At 39.7% G+C, this 18390-nt stretch overlaps 1 protein-coding gene across 1 annotated transcript; it reads left to right on the top strand.

The window, feature by feature from the left end:
* The first annotated feature begins 4114 nt into the window (after positions 1–4114).
* pyroxd2 (pyridine nucleotide-disulphide oxidoreductase domain 2) lies at positions 4115–18267 on the top strand. The gene is made up of 16 exons (XM_004555809.4): positions 4115–4278; positions 4613–4632; positions 4723–4816; positions 9076–9149; positions 9257–9412; positions 9569–9722; positions 9835–9896; positions 9974–10071; positions 10170–10311; positions 10402–10536; positions 10616–10688; positions 12340–12493; positions 13161–13312; positions 14826–14932; positions 15309–15429; positions 15629–18267. The coding sequence occupies exons 1-16, from the start codon at positions 4155–4157 to the stop codon at positions 15697–15699; spliced, it is 1737 nt and encodes a 578-aa protein (XP_004555866.1). The 5' UTR covers positions 4115–4154; the 3' UTR covers positions 15700–18267.
* Positions 18268–18390: the final 123 nt, after the last annotated feature.

Below are 18390 nucleotides of genomic sequence, written 5' to 3'. Positions count from 1 at the left end.
CTGTAGGTCAGCCTCAAAATGTTTTAGTGGCTGTGAGCAAACCGAGACACGCGTGATTACAAGATAAATGGGCCAGGGTCACTATTTCACAGTTTTTGTTGTCACTTTTGTTGCTGTCCTAGTGTGATTTGTAGTGTTGTCTAAAATACAAACTGCAATCTGTGTTTCTTCTCTTAAAAAATACTGGAAAACCTTTTGATAGGATACAAGAACATTTAGATCGGTATTATTTGCTAAATTGAAGAGACTGTGTATGTAATAACAGTCGACATAAAGAACTAAATAACAAGAATTGTGTTAAAAGTGCTTAAAAAATGTCCATGTGAGGCTCAGCCCACTAACACACACCAATCATTGATAAGGTTCAGAAGTAATTGATCTTCTCATTACAATGCAGTGTTCTGTTGGAAAACTTTGAGTTCTAGTATCAAAGTGACATGCCACTTAGGTCACTTTGACATTTAACACCTACCCGAATTGTTGGAGACTAGACACATCCCTATGGAAATGATAGTCCTCGGTGGCTGTGGCCATCATGAGAAGCAAGAGCCACAACTCTCCCTGCAAAAACTGCTTGAGGACTACCTCAGAGGGGCTGACCCAGCCTCTAAACACCAGTGTCTGTTGGATGCTTTTGAATAAACCCAAACCACAGAGGCCACATGCTGCAACCTACAGGATTCCATTCAATCCCATAGTTGACCTACACAATAATCACTATAATAATAATAATATTAATCACTAATTTTGAGAGCACTAATATATATGCAAATACCCTACAAATTATTCTGTAACACATTTCCATGTGCAAAAAAAGATTGTAGTGATAATTATGCTTCTTTTGTAGGCTGGATTATATCAAGCATGGGATGTTTACCAACTATGAAACCATTTTTTGCAAATCTATGCTAATTTTTAATCTTTTTAAGCAATTGTTATAATGTCATATGAAACATAAGGCTGTTAAGAACGTATTGTTTATTATATGATCATATTATGTAGGGCACATATCACTTGATTATGTATATTTTTTGATATCAAAATGTTATGTGTGAAGTTGTCAACTTTGTCTACAGGACTGTATGACTTCAGTGATGCAACAGAAAATAGACACATTACATTACCACAATTAATTATTTAAAATACATATTTATCCCATTCTACAGACATTGCTGCGAGCATAGGGATAAATGATGTTACAGATTTGTGGTGTGGAGTTATGTGCAGCATGTAGGCTGTAGTGTCCATAACAGTAAATGATGTGCAAACATCATAATGGTTTTGTGCACATGAATAAGAAGCATTTCAATATGTTTTACTCAATTTTATGTCAGATTTTAAAATAGACAATATTTAAGTACAAATAAATTGATATTCAGTAAACTTTCACTTATATATACTTGCTTTCCATTAAATATTAATGTGGAAATGATCATCTTTTCCATTATTCCAAGATAATATCCAAATTGAGGTTGTGTTACTTAACATTTATTTGTATATCAAAATGAAGACATTTGCCAAAAGTTTACAGTTTACAGGGTTTAACTGCAACATTTAGTAGTTGCAGATTAGTAATCTGTAGTGTCCGTAACACTATTGAATGGTTCACAATTTCTTTATCCCATTTCACAAAATGATAAAGTTGCAAAAACAATTCAAATATTAGCATATAACAGACTTTTTTTTTTGATAAATGTCAGCTTTCGAGCGTTTGACTGGGCAACCTGAGGGAGAACAGCAATTGTTGCATTTTTGCAAGAAAATTATCAATATTTATTTGATTTCATTCATTTAATGTTGTTTGTTTTGTGTTTTTGACATTGTGATTTTCTTATTAGTTTTGTTTCCCTTTAATTCTGGACCATTACGTATGTAATAACAATTGATTGATCGATCGATCAGTTTTTATGTCCAAACTCTAAAATAAGTAAGTTTGATTCTTCTAGCACATTTAAAATTGACTAAAGTGAAAACAGGGCTTTCCTTCTTTGAAAAATTACAAATTGTAAATTATTGACAGGGTAATAAAGAGAATATTTGTTATTGTCATATGACAAAGTTGATTCTGCTTTTCTTGTTCATTAACAGTGAACTTCATCATAAACATTAAAAGCGTCTTTAATTTGATACATCAAGTAAAAGAACGTCATATACTCACTCTCCACCTTCATGGACTGCTTTGAGACAGTAGTTTATGATTAAATTATTGTAAATGCTGAGAGCTCTAACATCTTCACTAGTGAACCACTCTGCCTGGAGGCACATGAATCACTTTTTTTTTTCCATAAAATGGGCTAATTGTGTTTTGGTGCGGAGCAGTTATAGCATAATTGAATTTTCTCCTTTATTGCCTGGGAGAGCCTCTAAGGGCATCAGTGTTAAATTTCTGCCGACAAAGGGGAATGAAGTGTTAATTTCTGCTTACAAGAAGAAAATCTCTTGCCTTGATCTTCTGATCTAGTTAAGGTTGATTGGATGATTTACCGCAGACGTTCCTTAAAGGAAAACCAAGCAGACAGCATATCTGGATCATTTCTCTTCCATGAAACTAATGCTACTGTAATACACCGGGGGAGAGGCATGTTAGGTCTAGCGGGAAACTCTAGATCACCATAACACATCATTTCATTTCCCCTACCAAGAGAGTGCACAATCTATATAAACCTCAGGAATTATTTTACACTGTCTAAGCAAAACATAGTCAAAAATCAAAATTATATGGAGAAGATGAGAAGATAACTTGCTTATATTCTGCTGTGTTCGGTTGTTTTTGTACCATTTAACACCCTCCCTTCCTTAGATCTCCTTCTCCTGCTCCATTTACTCCCTGGATTGTTTCATAGCATGATGTATGGCCTCTTATCCCATTAATGCAAGGTGAATGAACCACTAGGCCAACATGACATCCTCAACAGCAGCACTAGGAAACTATTCTGTGTTAAGAGCTCATCTTAAAGCTCTTAATGTGAGCCCGTACAGTGAGATAACTCAAATACAGCCACAAACCAGCCAAGACTGATGACACTTCTGGATTATCATACTTTTCATATTGAATTTTTAAATTAAATTAAATTAATCAATTTAATCCTTTCAGCTTTTTACATACTAAAAAAAATCTGATTTTTGCAAATTCCCAAGTTCTGCCTGTCAGTATAAGAAAGACTTTATATTTAATATTTTTTATTAAATTGTTTGTTTAACCAGGTTGTAGTTGAGATCAAAATCTATTTTTCAAGAGAGACCTGTTTACAAAGAACCATATAGATAATAGATAATACATGATCACAAATTAAGAAAAAAAAAACATTTGCAATAGTAGTTTGAGATAAATGAACATAACCTTTAAAATATCCCAGTGAAATCAGAGAATGTAGCTTCATAGTTTTTGCTTGTTTGTTTGTTTTTAAGCTTATCACATTTATGCCCAGCAAAAACATTCAAAACAAGTGAACCAGTGAATTAGAGGTAATGTTAATGTGTCCTGTGACTTGATATTGAAAGTATGCTACTGTGTTTAAATTGAAGCAGGGAGCAGAGTCAAGATCCTTGTAAATAAAATAAAAAACTATATACAATGCTGCTCTTTTCAATTCGCTAGTGAGTCTCCCCACTTTTGAACTGTACGTACAATACATACAGTGCATATTACCGATGTGCTGACGCGAACTGTGAACCTGATATTAATGGAACAACCCCGCCACCATGTGTTCACTTCCAGAATAACACCAACACGTTTGGTTTTCTTTTTTAAAATTACTTTGTGACTTTAAATCGAATAAATATCCACATTAAAATGTATTTTATGTATCCTAGTATTTCTGCTATGGGCGTAGCCAATATCAGGGCAGAAGAAGGATGTGTACTAAACTTTAACTGTAACAGCGTAAACTCAAAGTGTATAAAAACTGCCTCATGTGACAGAAATACCACATTAGCTATCTGTGCAAAGTTCATGTGTCATTTCACTCCCTCTCTTATCAATACGTCAGAAGTGAACCATTATACATCATATAACTGCTATAGTTTACTTCCATATCTCTGTATCTATTTCCCTAACTGATGAGGTCCATAAAGGGTCGCCTCCAGTATGAAACCCGGATCTACTTCACCACAAAAGAGGGAGGGATTGAAGTGGAAGAGTCCAAACTCCTGCCATGGCTCTAGCAGCGTTGGCTAACCGATGGTGGAGGGCTGTGACCCTTGCGGGTACAGTGACAGGCTCCAGGTCAAGTCACACTGCTTTAAAATCAAACTACGACGCATTGGTCATCGGTGGAGGTGAGATTTGTGGACTGTAGGAAAGAAATGCAGAGAGCGACGTATACTGTAATAACGGGCGATAGATTTTGCAAAAACGATAAATCTGAGTTTGTAGGATTGTAGTATAAATAAGGTAATTTCGTATAGTAAAATAAATATTGCATTCCAAGATAACTGAATTTACTCCGTTTACGGCTGTGCATAGTTTAATCTTAATTATTCAACTTTGAACTCATTATTGCAGGGCACACTGTATACACAAAATATTTTAAAAACCTAATTATGGAACAACTTTTTGAAACTTCATGCATCGGAATCGGTTTTAAATTGTGTATTTTACATCTCTTTGTAGGACACAACGGACTGGTGGCAGTGAGTTTACATAGTTACTTCCTAACACCTGCTTTTGCAGTAAGGTTTCAGTACTGTGGTGAAAGTGATGTGTGCTTTGTATGCCTGTAGGCTACATATCTTCAGAAGGGAGGTCTGCAGGCAGCAGTGCTGGAACGCAGACATGTGCTGGGAGGTGCAGCTGTTTCAGAGGAAATCTTCCCTGGTAGGATTGACTTCTAGCTCAATTAAATATAAAAAAAAGTATATATTTGTTTCTGTTTCTTAAACTTAAAATACATTTGTTAATTTTGGGGTGCAAGAATTTCCTCCACTGAAAAACTAGTCACAGTGACACTGAACAATCACACACTGATTTTTATGGAAACTATCTAATTGTTTGAAGAAATACAGGTTTTCTCTTATTTGGGTGAACTCACCCTTTACTGGTAATTGCTTTATTTAATATTTATTAAATGTGTGTTATGTCACGTACTGTTCTCATTCCTAGCATTTGTTTCGATGTCTCACTATGGGATGTACCTTCCTGTGTATTCCTCAGAAGGAGGAGCATGTATCTTAGTCCACCAATTTGATCGGCACCAACCTTGAAATAGCTTATGTTATTACCAGTGTTGGGCAAGTTACTTTGAAAAAGTAATTAATTATAGTTACTAGTTACTTCTTCAAAAAAGTAACTGAGTTAGTAACTGAGTTACAATATTGTAAAAGTAATTAATTACTTGAAAAGTAACTATTGCGTTACTTTAAAAAAAATGTTTAACCCTCTGGGGTCCAGGGTATAATTGGCCATTTTTTACTACTTTTGATTTTACCTCTACATTACACCTTTAAAAACTATTTACTTTGCCTTGTTTGGTATCATTCTTTTCAGCACAACCTCACGTGCCTGAATTTACAGTTATGTTTTCATTTTGACATACTGTATTAACACAATTGATTTAAAATCAGACAGAAAACATAAAATCAGAGTAGAAAAAGTTATATTTTTACTGTAACAACCACAAACATGTTTATTGAATCATATTTCATATTTCATAACTTCCATAACTTTAAATGCAATTGTCAATTTTAAAATCCTATGCACAAGTTTTGCAAACAACAAAGTTATTTGTTTTGTTATTTTACCTTTTACCTTTTTTTTTTAAAATAACCATTTCAAACTAATTACATAACAATCAGCTGTTCTGCATTCAATAAGATGCCACAAATGATTTGTGCGACTCCAAAAACATAATTTCTGTCCACCTTAAAGGAGAACATCACAGCCTGATACCTGCAGGTCTGACAGCAGCAGGTGTATCACTCCTGTTTTTTACCTGGAGACAGCAGTCGCCTCATTGTTCTGACACACAACACAAAACTATCCACAACACTACACACTAACTACACAAGACAACACATTAACCCAAACACGCTAAATGTCACAGATCTCTCACATCTCAAAACTCGCTCTCTCTTTTTCTACAGTCTCTCTCACTCGCCGTCACTCCTAAAACTTCCCCCTCTTCCTAAACAACCAAATGTTATGTTGCCATATTATTTTTGATTGGTCGACATGGTGCATTTTTCCACCAACACAAATGGGCTGTTTTTTTGTTTGGTCATAAGCAGAGAGTGCTTGCTGTCCTTAGATAGTAAACGTGACGAAACTATTCAGGAAAAAACGCTGCGTATATATTGTTTATCATGACTCTGGTATATATCACCTTGTTGCTTTGTCATCTTAAAGTAGTTGTGATTGGCTTAGCACGATTCTTCCTGAGTCAAACAGCAGCACTCATGCGATTGTTTTGCCCCTTAGCTCCAGGTGTTGTGCCAAAAAGTGATCGTCTGCCAGAAAGTGATTGCCGCCGTCGGGGGCGCATGCAGCTGCTTAAAGCTGTAGCGCCCAGATTACTTATGTAGACAGCTACTTCCGTGCAACTGATATAAGATGCGGTAAGCTGAACACAGCTTCAACCATCTGTTTGTTGAAAAATAGCAATGCGACTGCGCTGCATTTTCTTGTTAGTAACGGTAACAGCGTTGTAACGATAGGAATAGTAATTCGTTAGATTACTCGTTACATCACTGGTTACTACATAGACATTATTCACAATCCTCTCCTCATTTCGGCCCAATCTCAACCTTCTAGGGCTAACTAGCTTAACTTTCCACAGACAGGAGTGTTAGCTAATTCCCATAGCTGTTTTCTCCTGAACCCAAATCGTCACCATAGATCGGGTGTCATACCACTGGAAGTGGTCACTGGTGGTGATAAGGAGGGAGTCACGGAAACCGAACCACAGGCTGGGGCTCACAGCTGGGCCTAGCCGCAGTGGTTCTCTGAAGAGAACTCCCAGTCTCCCAGTCTTCCTGGTGCTGCTGGAAGAGGTAACTGCCTCCTGGAGGGCCTCCCGTTCAGCAGCAGAACCGCCATCCAAGGGCCTTCTTCCCTGGATTTTGAGGGCATAGAGAAGCACGGCCTACTCTGTGTGCCCCACATGGAGCCGCTAGTTGCAAGCCACCTCCATTCATGGCTGGCTAAAGCCTCCTCCAGGAGCCCCATACTCCCATCGAAGGCAGACCGCTTTCAGTCCATCATGACCGAGAGGGCCTACAAAGCGGTGGCTTTTAGCTGTAATGGCACTGAATGTTTCCCCCATTTTTGTTTCCTACCAGCCAGTGCTATGTGGGGGCATGGCAACCAGACCTGACCCAAATGTCTGGGAAGAAATTACTGTGATCACACATATTTCACTCAGCATGCAGCACTGCGCAGTCCAAGCCACAAGAAAATCCATGGGGATGATGGCGTTGCACGAGCGAGCCAGATTGGTCAACCTGACAAACCTGTCAGAGAGGGAGGAGGAGGACATTTTGGTCATGCCGATCGTGCTTGATGGGATATTCAGCAGAAATATGAGAGAGAGGATGAGGCATTCAAGCTCTGCCTCCCCCGGAAAACTGAGTCAACACCTGCTCCTGCCCCGAGATAGACCTTCACGCAGGTGTTCGTCTGGCTTCCCACTCAATTTGCTATCTCCAAACGAAGGAAGTCCCAGCTACCACCAGTACCCCCACTCAGGCAGGAGATCAGGGCAGGCCACTGAAGGGCTAACCCACACAGCCTGTCAGTCAGTATGCCGGGAGGAAGAAGAGAATGGCCTGACAGCCTCCTCTGTTACCCCAGGTGGAGAAGCTGAATATTTCCCATTCACCTGCCATGTTCTGGAGTGTGTTGTAAGGGCTCTGCTGCCCCATCGACCCCTCGCTGATATGCGTATGGAGCCCATACACCCAAGCTGCTGAGGAAGGAGACTTTGTTTCAGCAACAACAGGCTCTGTCTCCGTGTTGAACCTTACAAGCACACACTCTTGTTTGATAAAGCATGTTCCACTGCCCACTTGTTCAATTCCATCGACCTGAAGGACACATATTTTCACATTCCCATTTACCCTCCACAAAGGAGGTATCTAAGGTTTGCTCTTCGGGGTGTCTGTTACAAAGTGCTGCCTTTTGGTCTGTCACTGAGCCCCAAAGTGTTTGCTTGTTTCACAGAAGTGGCGATAGCACTGCTGAGACAGGGGGCCATTCATCTGGCAACATATTTAGATGACTGGCTCTTTCTGGCGTGGCTCACCTGGGCTTCATAATAAATAGCAAAAAGATTGTGTTGGCTCCAGTACAACATATAACATTCCCCAGTTTATCTCTGGACTCAATCAAAATGACAGTTTGTCTGTCAGAGGAGAGAGTGAACATGCTCAGAGCATGCCTCGTTCTTTTCCACCTGCACAAATAGTTCTCTTCTTTCAGGGCTTCTTTCAAACTGAACCCCATACTATGCATACTCTCTCTCTCTTCATATGTGTGTGTGTGTGTGTGTACAACAGCTTTATGTTGTGTGTGTGTGTGTGTGTGTGTGTGTGTGTGTGTGTGTGTGTGTGTGTGTGTGTGTGTGTGTGTGTGTGTGTGTGTGGGGTGGGGGTGGGGGCAGAGGGAGTAGCCAAACAGGCTAGGACCGGCACTGCTTGTGGAGATATATTGCCATGATTGCTTGAAATAAAAGTAGATAACTATTGTCTGGCAATACGGGAGTCTCCATTTCCCATGGTGACACATCGAAACAAATGCTTGAAAAGAGAACGTTAGGTTACTTGCGTAACCCCAGTTCTCAGAGTAGCATGAGTGAGTCGTCTTACCAAGCAACCTTTCGTGCTGGGGCAAAGCAAGAAGAGGTGCTTATCTTAAATAATGACTATCTAATAGCGCAACCTATTTAAAGGTGGGAGGCTATGCCCGACGTGGTCGTTACAATCACCAGCCAATCAGGATTGGTAGAGATACAGAAGAGACATGCTTCATGCAGGGAGGTGCATCCCGTAGTGAGATATCGCACTCATGCTACTCTGGGAACCGTAGGTTATGCAAGTAACCTAAAATTTTACTCCTCTAAGAGAAATTACATTGGTTTGCAGGTTTCCGCTTCTCTAGGTGTTCCTACTTGCTCAGTTTGTTAAGACCGCACATATACAGAGACCTGGAGCTCAAGGTACACAAAACCAGAATCACAAAGAAAGATTCTAGATATCATGAGATAATATCAGTCCTTAGCCTTGCTGCAGTTCATCATTTTTCCCCCTTTTTCTACAAATTCAGAAACATGGGCTGAAGGTGTATATGAGAGACCCCCATGCCTTCACCCCCATGTTGGAGGAAGGGGTGAGAGGTGCTCCTCCACGTTCTCTCACTCTGGGCTCAGATCTGGCCACCAACCAGATGGAGATCGGCAAGTTCTCACAGAAGGATGCTAAGGTGATTTAGGTTTGAAAATAAACATAATAAGTAATTGTTCATTTAGGTTGATCCAAAAAAATGTTCTTTGCTTTGCTGGACCTTTATTTCTATGTGATACAATCCCACACACCTTTGCTTACCTACATCTTCACCTATTCCTCAACATACATACAGGCTTATCCTGAATTTGTTGCACACTTGGAGAGGCTAGCAGATGCTATGAACCCTCTCCTGGATGCTCCACCTGTAGATATTCCAGGTTTCACTTCTGGATCACTGAGACGGAGGGTGGCTGCAGCTAAAACACTGATGCCCATCTTCAGATGTGGTGGGTTGGTTTATTTATTTTTTAAACATTTTTTATTCTCCAAATTTAGCAAGTACTTAATTTGTACACTGCATTAATTTAGTCATTAATATTTCTGGCTCTTAATCCAAAGGTCTAAAACTGGGCAAAAACCTTCCAGACTTCTATGAAATCGTAACTGCTCCAATAATGAAGGTTGGTTAGCGATTAAACAAAGACGTTAGTTCCTCTTATTTTTAGATTGCATAGATAACGTGTATTTTGTGTGAAAGATTCTCACTCAGTGGTTTGATTCTGAGCCACTGAGAGCCACTCTGGCTACTGATGGTGTAATAGGAGCCATGACCAGTCCTAGTAATCCTGGCAGTGGGTGAGACACATTTTACAGCAGCCTATGACAACCAAACTCTCGTAATCTTAGATCTAGCTGGACAGAATTACAAGTGACTTGATGGTTTTGACTTGCAGGTATGTTCTCTTGCACCATGTGATGGGAGAGGTGGAGAAGGAAAAGGGTGCCTGGGGTTATGTAGAAGGAGGCATGGGAGGTGTGTCTCAGGCTATTGCTAGTGCTGCTCGATCTTATGGTGTTGACATCTTTACAGAAAAGGTAATCACCTTGATTTGATGTTGTTTATTTCATGGATTCATGGGAAATTATGTTCTAGCTTCCCTAACTTCTTGCATTTATCTTTGGCAGGATGTAAGCCAGATCCTGGTTGGTTCAGATGGTGATGCTAAGGGTGTGGTGCTAAAGGACGGCACAGAAATCCACAGTAAAGTTGTTTTATCAAATGCTACCCCATATATTACCTTCAAAAACCTGACACCACAGGTAACTCAGAAAACTGAACACCATTTCTAAGCAAAGCTCTGAACAAAGTCCCTTATTCTGACCTCTTGTATCACTACAGTCTGCTCTTTCTTCAGAATTCATCAAAGCAGTAGACCAGATCGACTACACTTCACCTGTTACCAAGATCAACGGTGAGTCTTTCATCAATCAGAACTTAAAGTTAAGACTGGCAATATAATATACTGAGGTAAAAACGTACATCTTTTAGTCATCTTTGGAAAAATGGTTTGTTTTGGTGGGTTTTGTATCAGATGTTTACAGTTTTTTCTGAATGCTTAAACCCTAACTGTGATTCCTGTAGCACAATCTCTAAAACTATTCAGACTTATAGCAAAACCACTCACTGAGTTTGCAAAACTAAAAGCACAAAAACTGCTTTGCACTCAGTTTGCAATTTTGTAACACACACTTTGCAAAACTGTAGGCACAATTCACTGCACAACACTCAATTACCAAATTTCCAACACACTCCTAGCAAAAGTATACACATGTATGGCTATCGTTAACACTAATTTGCCAACTGTCTGGCACACTTTCACATGGGAAAACTTTTTTAGATAATTAGTTCACTTTGCAATCAGCCTAAGCACTATAATACAGGTAAGCTGTGTGTGCGGAGTACAATGGAGGGAGCAGAAAGAGTGAGAAGTAGAGGAGGCCGAGGAAGAGGACGTGGAGGTGAAGAAGTAGGATGAAGAGGACGACAAGGACAAGGAGGAGCAAGAGGAAGACGAGAAGGGGGGAGAGGAAGATGAGGAGGGGGGAGAGGAAGGGTAGGAAGAGTAAGAAATAGAATTGCTGATGACATCAGAGCTACAATAGTGGACCATGTAATCAACCGTGGAATGACCCTGAGGGTAGCTGGCCAATGGGTCCAGCCTAACTCGAGCCGCTACACTGTAGCAAGTACCATAAGGACATCTTGAAATGAGAATCGGTTAGTACAGTCACTTCGCACAAAGATTTGTAGCACTGCCATATGCCAATGAGAAACACACCAATACCATTGATGTAAAAATACTGAAATTGTTACTTTACAGAATTGCTAGATGACCAGATGCTGGGGGCAGAGGAAGCATGTTCACTGCAGACCAAGTAACCCATATAGTCATTATGGCGATTGCAAATAATCCTATACTTGGAAATAAACACTTGTGTTTGTTTTGATGTGTTTGAATAAACACCAGTACTTGAAGTTTGGATCCCTCTATGCTTATGGATCTATGACAGAAGTATGAGCTCAAACTGACATAGCCTACCTTGTGCACAGAGAAAGCAAAAGCCAGATGTGTTTTGTATTCATACCATCAGTGTGCAGTTGGCGCATTGTGTGCTTAGTAGATGATGGCTTGTGTGTACTGTTTGATACGGAAACACCATTTTTACGAAGGTGTGAAGAGTTAATCTAGCTGTGTTCGCTTTTGCAAGAGAACTACAATGTTTTGATGATTGGGTGACAGGTTTTCTTATTTGTGTGAAGAGTTTTGCAAAATTAGCCAATAGTTACAAAAAATGTGCTTACGCAATCAGAAAAAACTGTAATCCTATGAAGAAACTGGGTCTCAACAGTTATTCAGCTTCCAGTGTCTTCTGCACGCTCGACCAAAATTTGAAGTTTATTAAGAAAATGAAAGAAAATGAAGCACATACACTCATTCCATGTCATTTTACCTGTTGTGATCTCTTTTTTCTTTCTTTCTTTCTTTCTTTCTTTCTTTCTTTCTTTCTTTCTTTCTTTCTTTCTTTCTTTCTTTCTTTCTTTCTTTCTTTCTTTTTTAACAGTGGCAGTAGACAAGTTGCCAAACTTCTTAGCATCTCCCACACCAGGTGATAAACCTGGATCACACCATCAGTGCTCAATCCATCTGAACTGCGAAAGTGTGGATGTTTTGGAAACAGCATATAAGGAAGCAAAAAATGAACGACCCTCAGCAAGGTGAACATGTCTTCGCATAAGTGTTCTTTTAAAAATGTCAGATTTGTGCATGCCAAATCAAGCTGAAATGTCCCACTGAGGGAAGAATAGAATAGAATAGAATAGAATAGAATAGAATAGAATAGAATAGAATAGAATAAGCCTTTACAAAGGCTTACAAAGGATGTTCTGGGGAAGAAAAGAAAACTAGCTTTAGTTAATGTTCAAGCACAGATTTGTGCAGTGCACATGTACACTTCTTAGTGAACTGGAAAATACAGGGCAAAGTTTTAGGCGCTTGTTACTGAGATAAGGGATTAACTGTGTAGTTGCAAATGGTAGAACGTATTAAAGTGAGTAGTGTGAATGTTTAGCACTTCAACCTTAAAACCTTTGAGATTGTACAATAAAATATACTTTCTCATATAGTTTAATACAATTTTTTTAGGTTATGTATTTTCAACATATATTTTTCCAGGTTACTCACATAAGTAGTCCACGTGCAGTATCCTTATCTCACAGATAACACTTATTTACCCTTGAACTAGTTTACATCCCGCTAAGGATAAAAGAATTCACAGTCAGCACTTACTTGAACATTATCACCCAAATATATCTTTAGAAAATCTTTATCCAACATGTTTGTCAATCCATCATCTGGTTGCATCATGTTCCTCTGGTCTTGTAGGCCTATGGTGGAAATGACCATCCCCTCTGTGCTGGATCCTACTCTGGCTCCCCCTGGCTGCCATGTGGTGTCACTTTTTACCCAATTCACCCCCTATTATATAGAAGGCAGGGAGTGGACAGACCAGGACCGGGAGGCATTTGCAGACACTGGTTAGAAACACAAATGCTCCACTCTCTGGACTTCTTAATGTTTTGAGCGTGCCAAACATGTTTACTGCTGGTAGATTTAGTTCTAGCTTACTATGGCAGTATGTTTGTTTAGATTCACAGTCATCCAGTTCATAGTAGTCTTAAGATCTTAAAGGTGACTGGACTTCTTGAAGTTTTTTGAAGATGTTCCACCTCCCAGCCACATACAACATTTCCAAGCACCTTTTCACCATCTCAGCTGTGCTTGTGGGTAACACCGCATCATATCAAAAACTCTACTGACTTCAAAAGAAAAAGCCTTGAACGTACACTAGATCTACATGAAACCATAGTGTCCTTTGATGTGGTCTTGCTTTTTACTTATATACCTGCAACCAAGGCAGTGGCGACTGTGAGAAACTGATTACAGCAAGACAGCTCCTTACACAACAGAACCAGCCCTACCTCGATCAGATTTGTACACTGTTAGACTTCTACCTCAGCAGCATGTATGTTAAATGCAACTATTGTTTTGGTGTGGGGGGTTGGGTACTGCCATGGACTTCCCATAGCCAACCTTTCCATGAAGGAAGTTAAAAGTAAAGCTCTTTGGCTCTTTCAAATTAATAGCACCTAACCTAGCCACAGTAGATATGTGGATGACACCTGGGTCAAAATCTAAGAAGTAGAAGCCTTCAGTATTCATGTGACCTCAGTGGATAGAAACATAAAGTTTACCAGGGAAAATACAAAGATTAATAGTTTGCTATTTCTGGCTGTGTGCATTTAGGAGGATGGAAGCCTCAAAATTGTAGTTTACTGAAAACACACACACACACCAGTAGCTACTCTTTGACTCCCACCACCTACTGAAATGTGAACTTGGGGTGATCAGGAACCTGCAACACCAGGCAGAAAGTGTTCCCTCTTATCTAGAAAGGGAAACAATGGAACACATGCAAGTAAAAAAAACTCCCAAAAAATGTGGTTACTCCAACTGGTCCTTCATCAAATCAGCAAAGATGCACGAAAATAAGGTGAGAAACCAACAAGGGAGAAACAGAATGAGGGAGAAATGGAACCACATTGTCATCACTTATGTAGCAGGTCTATCAGAGGAACTATCAAAGCATGATATTCCAGTGCACCTGAAACCTCTGGTTGTAGTGAGCCACACCTTTTGTCAAACCTTGGCTCATGTATGGGATAAAACCTGCTAGCATTTAAATACCCGAAGAAGCCTCCTGGATGAGACCTTAACCCTCTTTAAAAAACCTAAAGAAGTCCAGTTACCTTCTTTTCAAGCTCTAAAGCCTCACTGTAGCAGGCTTCAATGACACTGAAGGGAACTTTCTTAGACATTTTCTTACAGTTTAAATGGAACAATGAGTCAAGTTTACAAATTGACTGGTGAATCTTAGGAATATATTTTCTCCAAAATTATTAAAATATTCAAATGAATTGGACTCTTTAAATGTCGTGTATGTTGATTAATGTGTTTGAGTGAAAAGCATGTCTGTTTCTGTCTCCTCAGTGTTTGACTGGGTAGAGCAATACGCCCCTGGGTTTAAAAAGTCCGTGGTGGGCAGGGACATCCTGGCCCCTCCTGACCTGGAGAGGATCTTTGGGCTCACTGGAGGGGTAGATACTATGCACTGTGGATGCTGTAGCACTGAGCAACACTTTGAATGTTGACACGCCACTTATTTGTTTGACACAGTCAGCTGTTCACTGGATGAGGAAGTCATTTGCATTATTTTCAGTGTTCAGTCACTAACTGCCTACTTTGGGACGTGGCTGTTGTATAAGCAGTTAATGGTGACAGGCAGCTTTATTACAGCACGAGCCAGAATCAAAGTTCACACACTGTGTGACACTTAATCGCTTAACTGCATTTGCTTCTGCCTCCTTTGTATGAAGAAAACAGTAAATAACCACAAGGGAGGCTATTTTTCTACTTATAGCCCTGGAAGGAAAAACAAAAGGGGAATTTAAACTTTTGGTCTTGTTTTTACAGAATATCTTCCATGGATCAATGTCACTGGACCAGCTCTACTTAACACGACCCTTGCCCTCTCTCGCAGACTACCGCTCACCAATTAAAGGGCTCTATCTGTGTGGCAGTGGCTGTCATCCAGGTTTGCTTTTAATGCTCAGCTGAACGCAGAATTGCAAATAAGGCTGTTTATTATGTTGTACAGTAATAATACAATGTTAGCTGGTCTTAGAGAGCACACTTAATGAACCTTTGATCTTAAGATGTGCCCATGCCTTCACTGCTGATGATAAATGACGGCCAGGATGGCTAATTTTTCCATGTCGATATGTCATTTTTAGGTGGGGGTGTGATGGGTTCCCCTGGCTGGAATGCAGCCCTTACCGTCATCGCTGACTTGAAACGTCGCTGAGGGCATTATCAGATAACATTATCAATGTGTGGTCCGCTTATCTATGCACTACATTTCTTTAGAGTGAATGTGACTAGCTTGAAAAAATCAATGTCATATTACAACAAAAACCAGCCACTTGTTAGATTAACTTATGATTAGATCATTATGATTTAATAGTTAAATGACTGACGTAATAATACAAATGACATGGGATTAAAAATGACAAGTAGAGCGCAATAAAACAGGTCTGGACAGGAAGGCCACGTGAAAGGTTTACCAGTGGAAAAACACAAAATCAACACCAACCTGTGAGCCACCGGAAAATTACTGATGCCACCAAAGCAAACTGAATGCAAACGTATTATTAGAAAAACTAATTCTTGTTTTAATTAAATTAACAAAAACTGTGAAGTGATGATAGTCATGCACAAAGGAACATTTTACTACTCTATTTGAATACTTTTAAATAAACTGAAGCCATGTCTAATTTCCTTTAAACCATGTATGATTGTTTGTTTCTTATGTTGCATTTATTTCACTTGGGGCTGATGTCACAGCTTAGAGTGTCATGATACTAAAACATAGGTGTTTTCCAAAAGAAATAGCTTGAAGCAATTGTATTTTACCCACATTATAATATACAATTCTGTTTTAATAATTTTCTGTTGTGAGACATGCCTAGGGTTGCCAACTCCCTGAAAAATAAATAAGGGACACCTCGTGGCCAGGGCCGGGCGACCCAGTTGTCTTCACCCTTCCCAGTGTGGTGAATTTTCTAGCTCTTTTTTTGTGTGTGAAATTATTTTTTTAACCATTTGACTTGAATTTGATTTAAGTAGATGTTTATTCTTTGTGATATGACCACATGTGAAACAAATGATCATTTAGCCATTTATTTTTAGCTCAAAATGACAACATTAACACAGTAAAACAGGTCTCTTTCTTAAACAAAAGCCTGTCATGCTTAACTTTTGAGAATATAAGTAAATCTTTCTTTAAAACAACTCTGTCCTGCTTAACTTAAAATAATAGAAAACAATAGAAAGAAAAATATTCTTGTAACAGTGCACATTTAGTGCATTTAGTACAATTGGCTTCAGTTGAGGTATTATTTCAGCTTTTCTAATGCTAATCAGCTGCTCCTGTTTGTAAACCCGCTTGTTCCCATGATTACGCATCATAACTCATCATCATTATTCATCTATGTATTACTTTTATGTATTAGTCATCAATTTGTTGTAATCATCTATCCTTGCAGTTGTTTATTACACAAAATAAGTTATATTATCACACTTCTGGCCACATAGCGCTGATATTCATTGCACATGCCCATATTAACTTTTTCCAGCCAGGTGTTTTCCTTTTCCCATTCTTCCCTTTGTCTGAGGGGAACAAACATTGCTGCTCTAACGCTGGGCTCACACTGTGCGGTTTTAGGCCCATTTTGAGCCGATTTTTGAGTGATCGGACCGATTTTGGCCTTCATCGTGCGTCGTGTAGTATACGTGGGGTAACGAGAAGTGATTAACACCTCACGACCAGCTCCCGATCATCAATCGCTCGTGAGGGTGTCACCACAGCCGCTCACACTGCTCACGCGCAAACACGTAAACGTCGGTGAAAAAGACGGAGCAGTACGGCTGTGCAGCGTGTGATCTGGACACAAGCGACGGAGGCACAACTTGGAGAACTTTGGAAAGCTCATCCGAGCCTTTTCGATGTGGCATCACAAAATGATCACGACCACAACAACCGTGAAAATAGTTGGATCGACACTGCTGCTCAGTCACAGCTGCCTGATCAATGTTTTTCATTAGCAATTTAGCAAAGTTGATGGTGGTGGTGTGTCTGTGTGAGTGAAAGACAGAGAGAGCGAGCGACAGATTTTCTGTTATAACCTTCATTTTATGGAGGCACAGTGTGAGCACTCAGGTCGCATCAGAGCATCGGGCCGTATAGTGTGAGACCTGCATCGTGACATACGAACTTCTAACCCCTGCGAGTCAATCGTGCAGTTTGAGCAGGAGCTGAATAACGCGACTGAAAAAATCGCACAGTGTCTGCCCAGCTTTAGGTGTACTGTCATCCGAGACTTGCACCGCAGTGTCGGCGTTTGTTTCCCTGTTGGCCATGCTTCTTGTTGTGGTCATCTGTTGTCTTCCGGTATTTTCTCTGTAAGCGACCTTTCCTCGACCAATGAGATGAGCGGTAATCTGAATTGTTATACTCGAATTGTCATAAGTGTGGTGTCAGCTCATTGGTCACAAAGCAGGAGAGGGGCTGGGAATTATGTTTTCAAACAAAGTGTTAATTCCATAAACATTTATAGACTACTTTTGATTCTCACTGTATTACGGGACAAAGTGCGTCCCTTATTAGCTCAATACGGGACGTGTACTTTTGTTTCGAAATACGGGACGATTCCGTTTTTTAAGGGACGGTTGGCAACCCTAGACATGCCCTGTCCTGTCCTGAAATTAATGGTGGATAACTCACAAAATGTGACCTAATCGGTTTTAAATTCAATCTTTTACTATGTATCTTTTGTTGGTTATTAAAATCATTTTAACAGCTTAGAAATATCTTAAAACCTTATTAATGCAAATTAAAGTTGATTTTTCTTTTCCACACCCTGAAAGGATATTCTTGGGGGATACAGGAAATACAGGATACAGGAAAAGAAGGCCGTCGCTTCCCTGAGCAAAGACC

The sequence above is a fragment of the Maylandia zebra genome, linkage group LG13 (assembly GCF_041146795.1).
Source record: "Maylandia zebra isolate NMK-2024a linkage group LG13, Mzebra_GT3a, whole genome shotgun sequence".
In the NCBI taxonomy this organism is placed as follows: Eukaryota; Metazoa; Chordata; class Actinopteri; order Cichliformes; family Cichlidae; genus Maylandia; species Maylandia zebra.
Note: the sequence above shows the minus strand (reverse complement) of the source record. Positions and strands in the feature narration are given on the sequence as shown.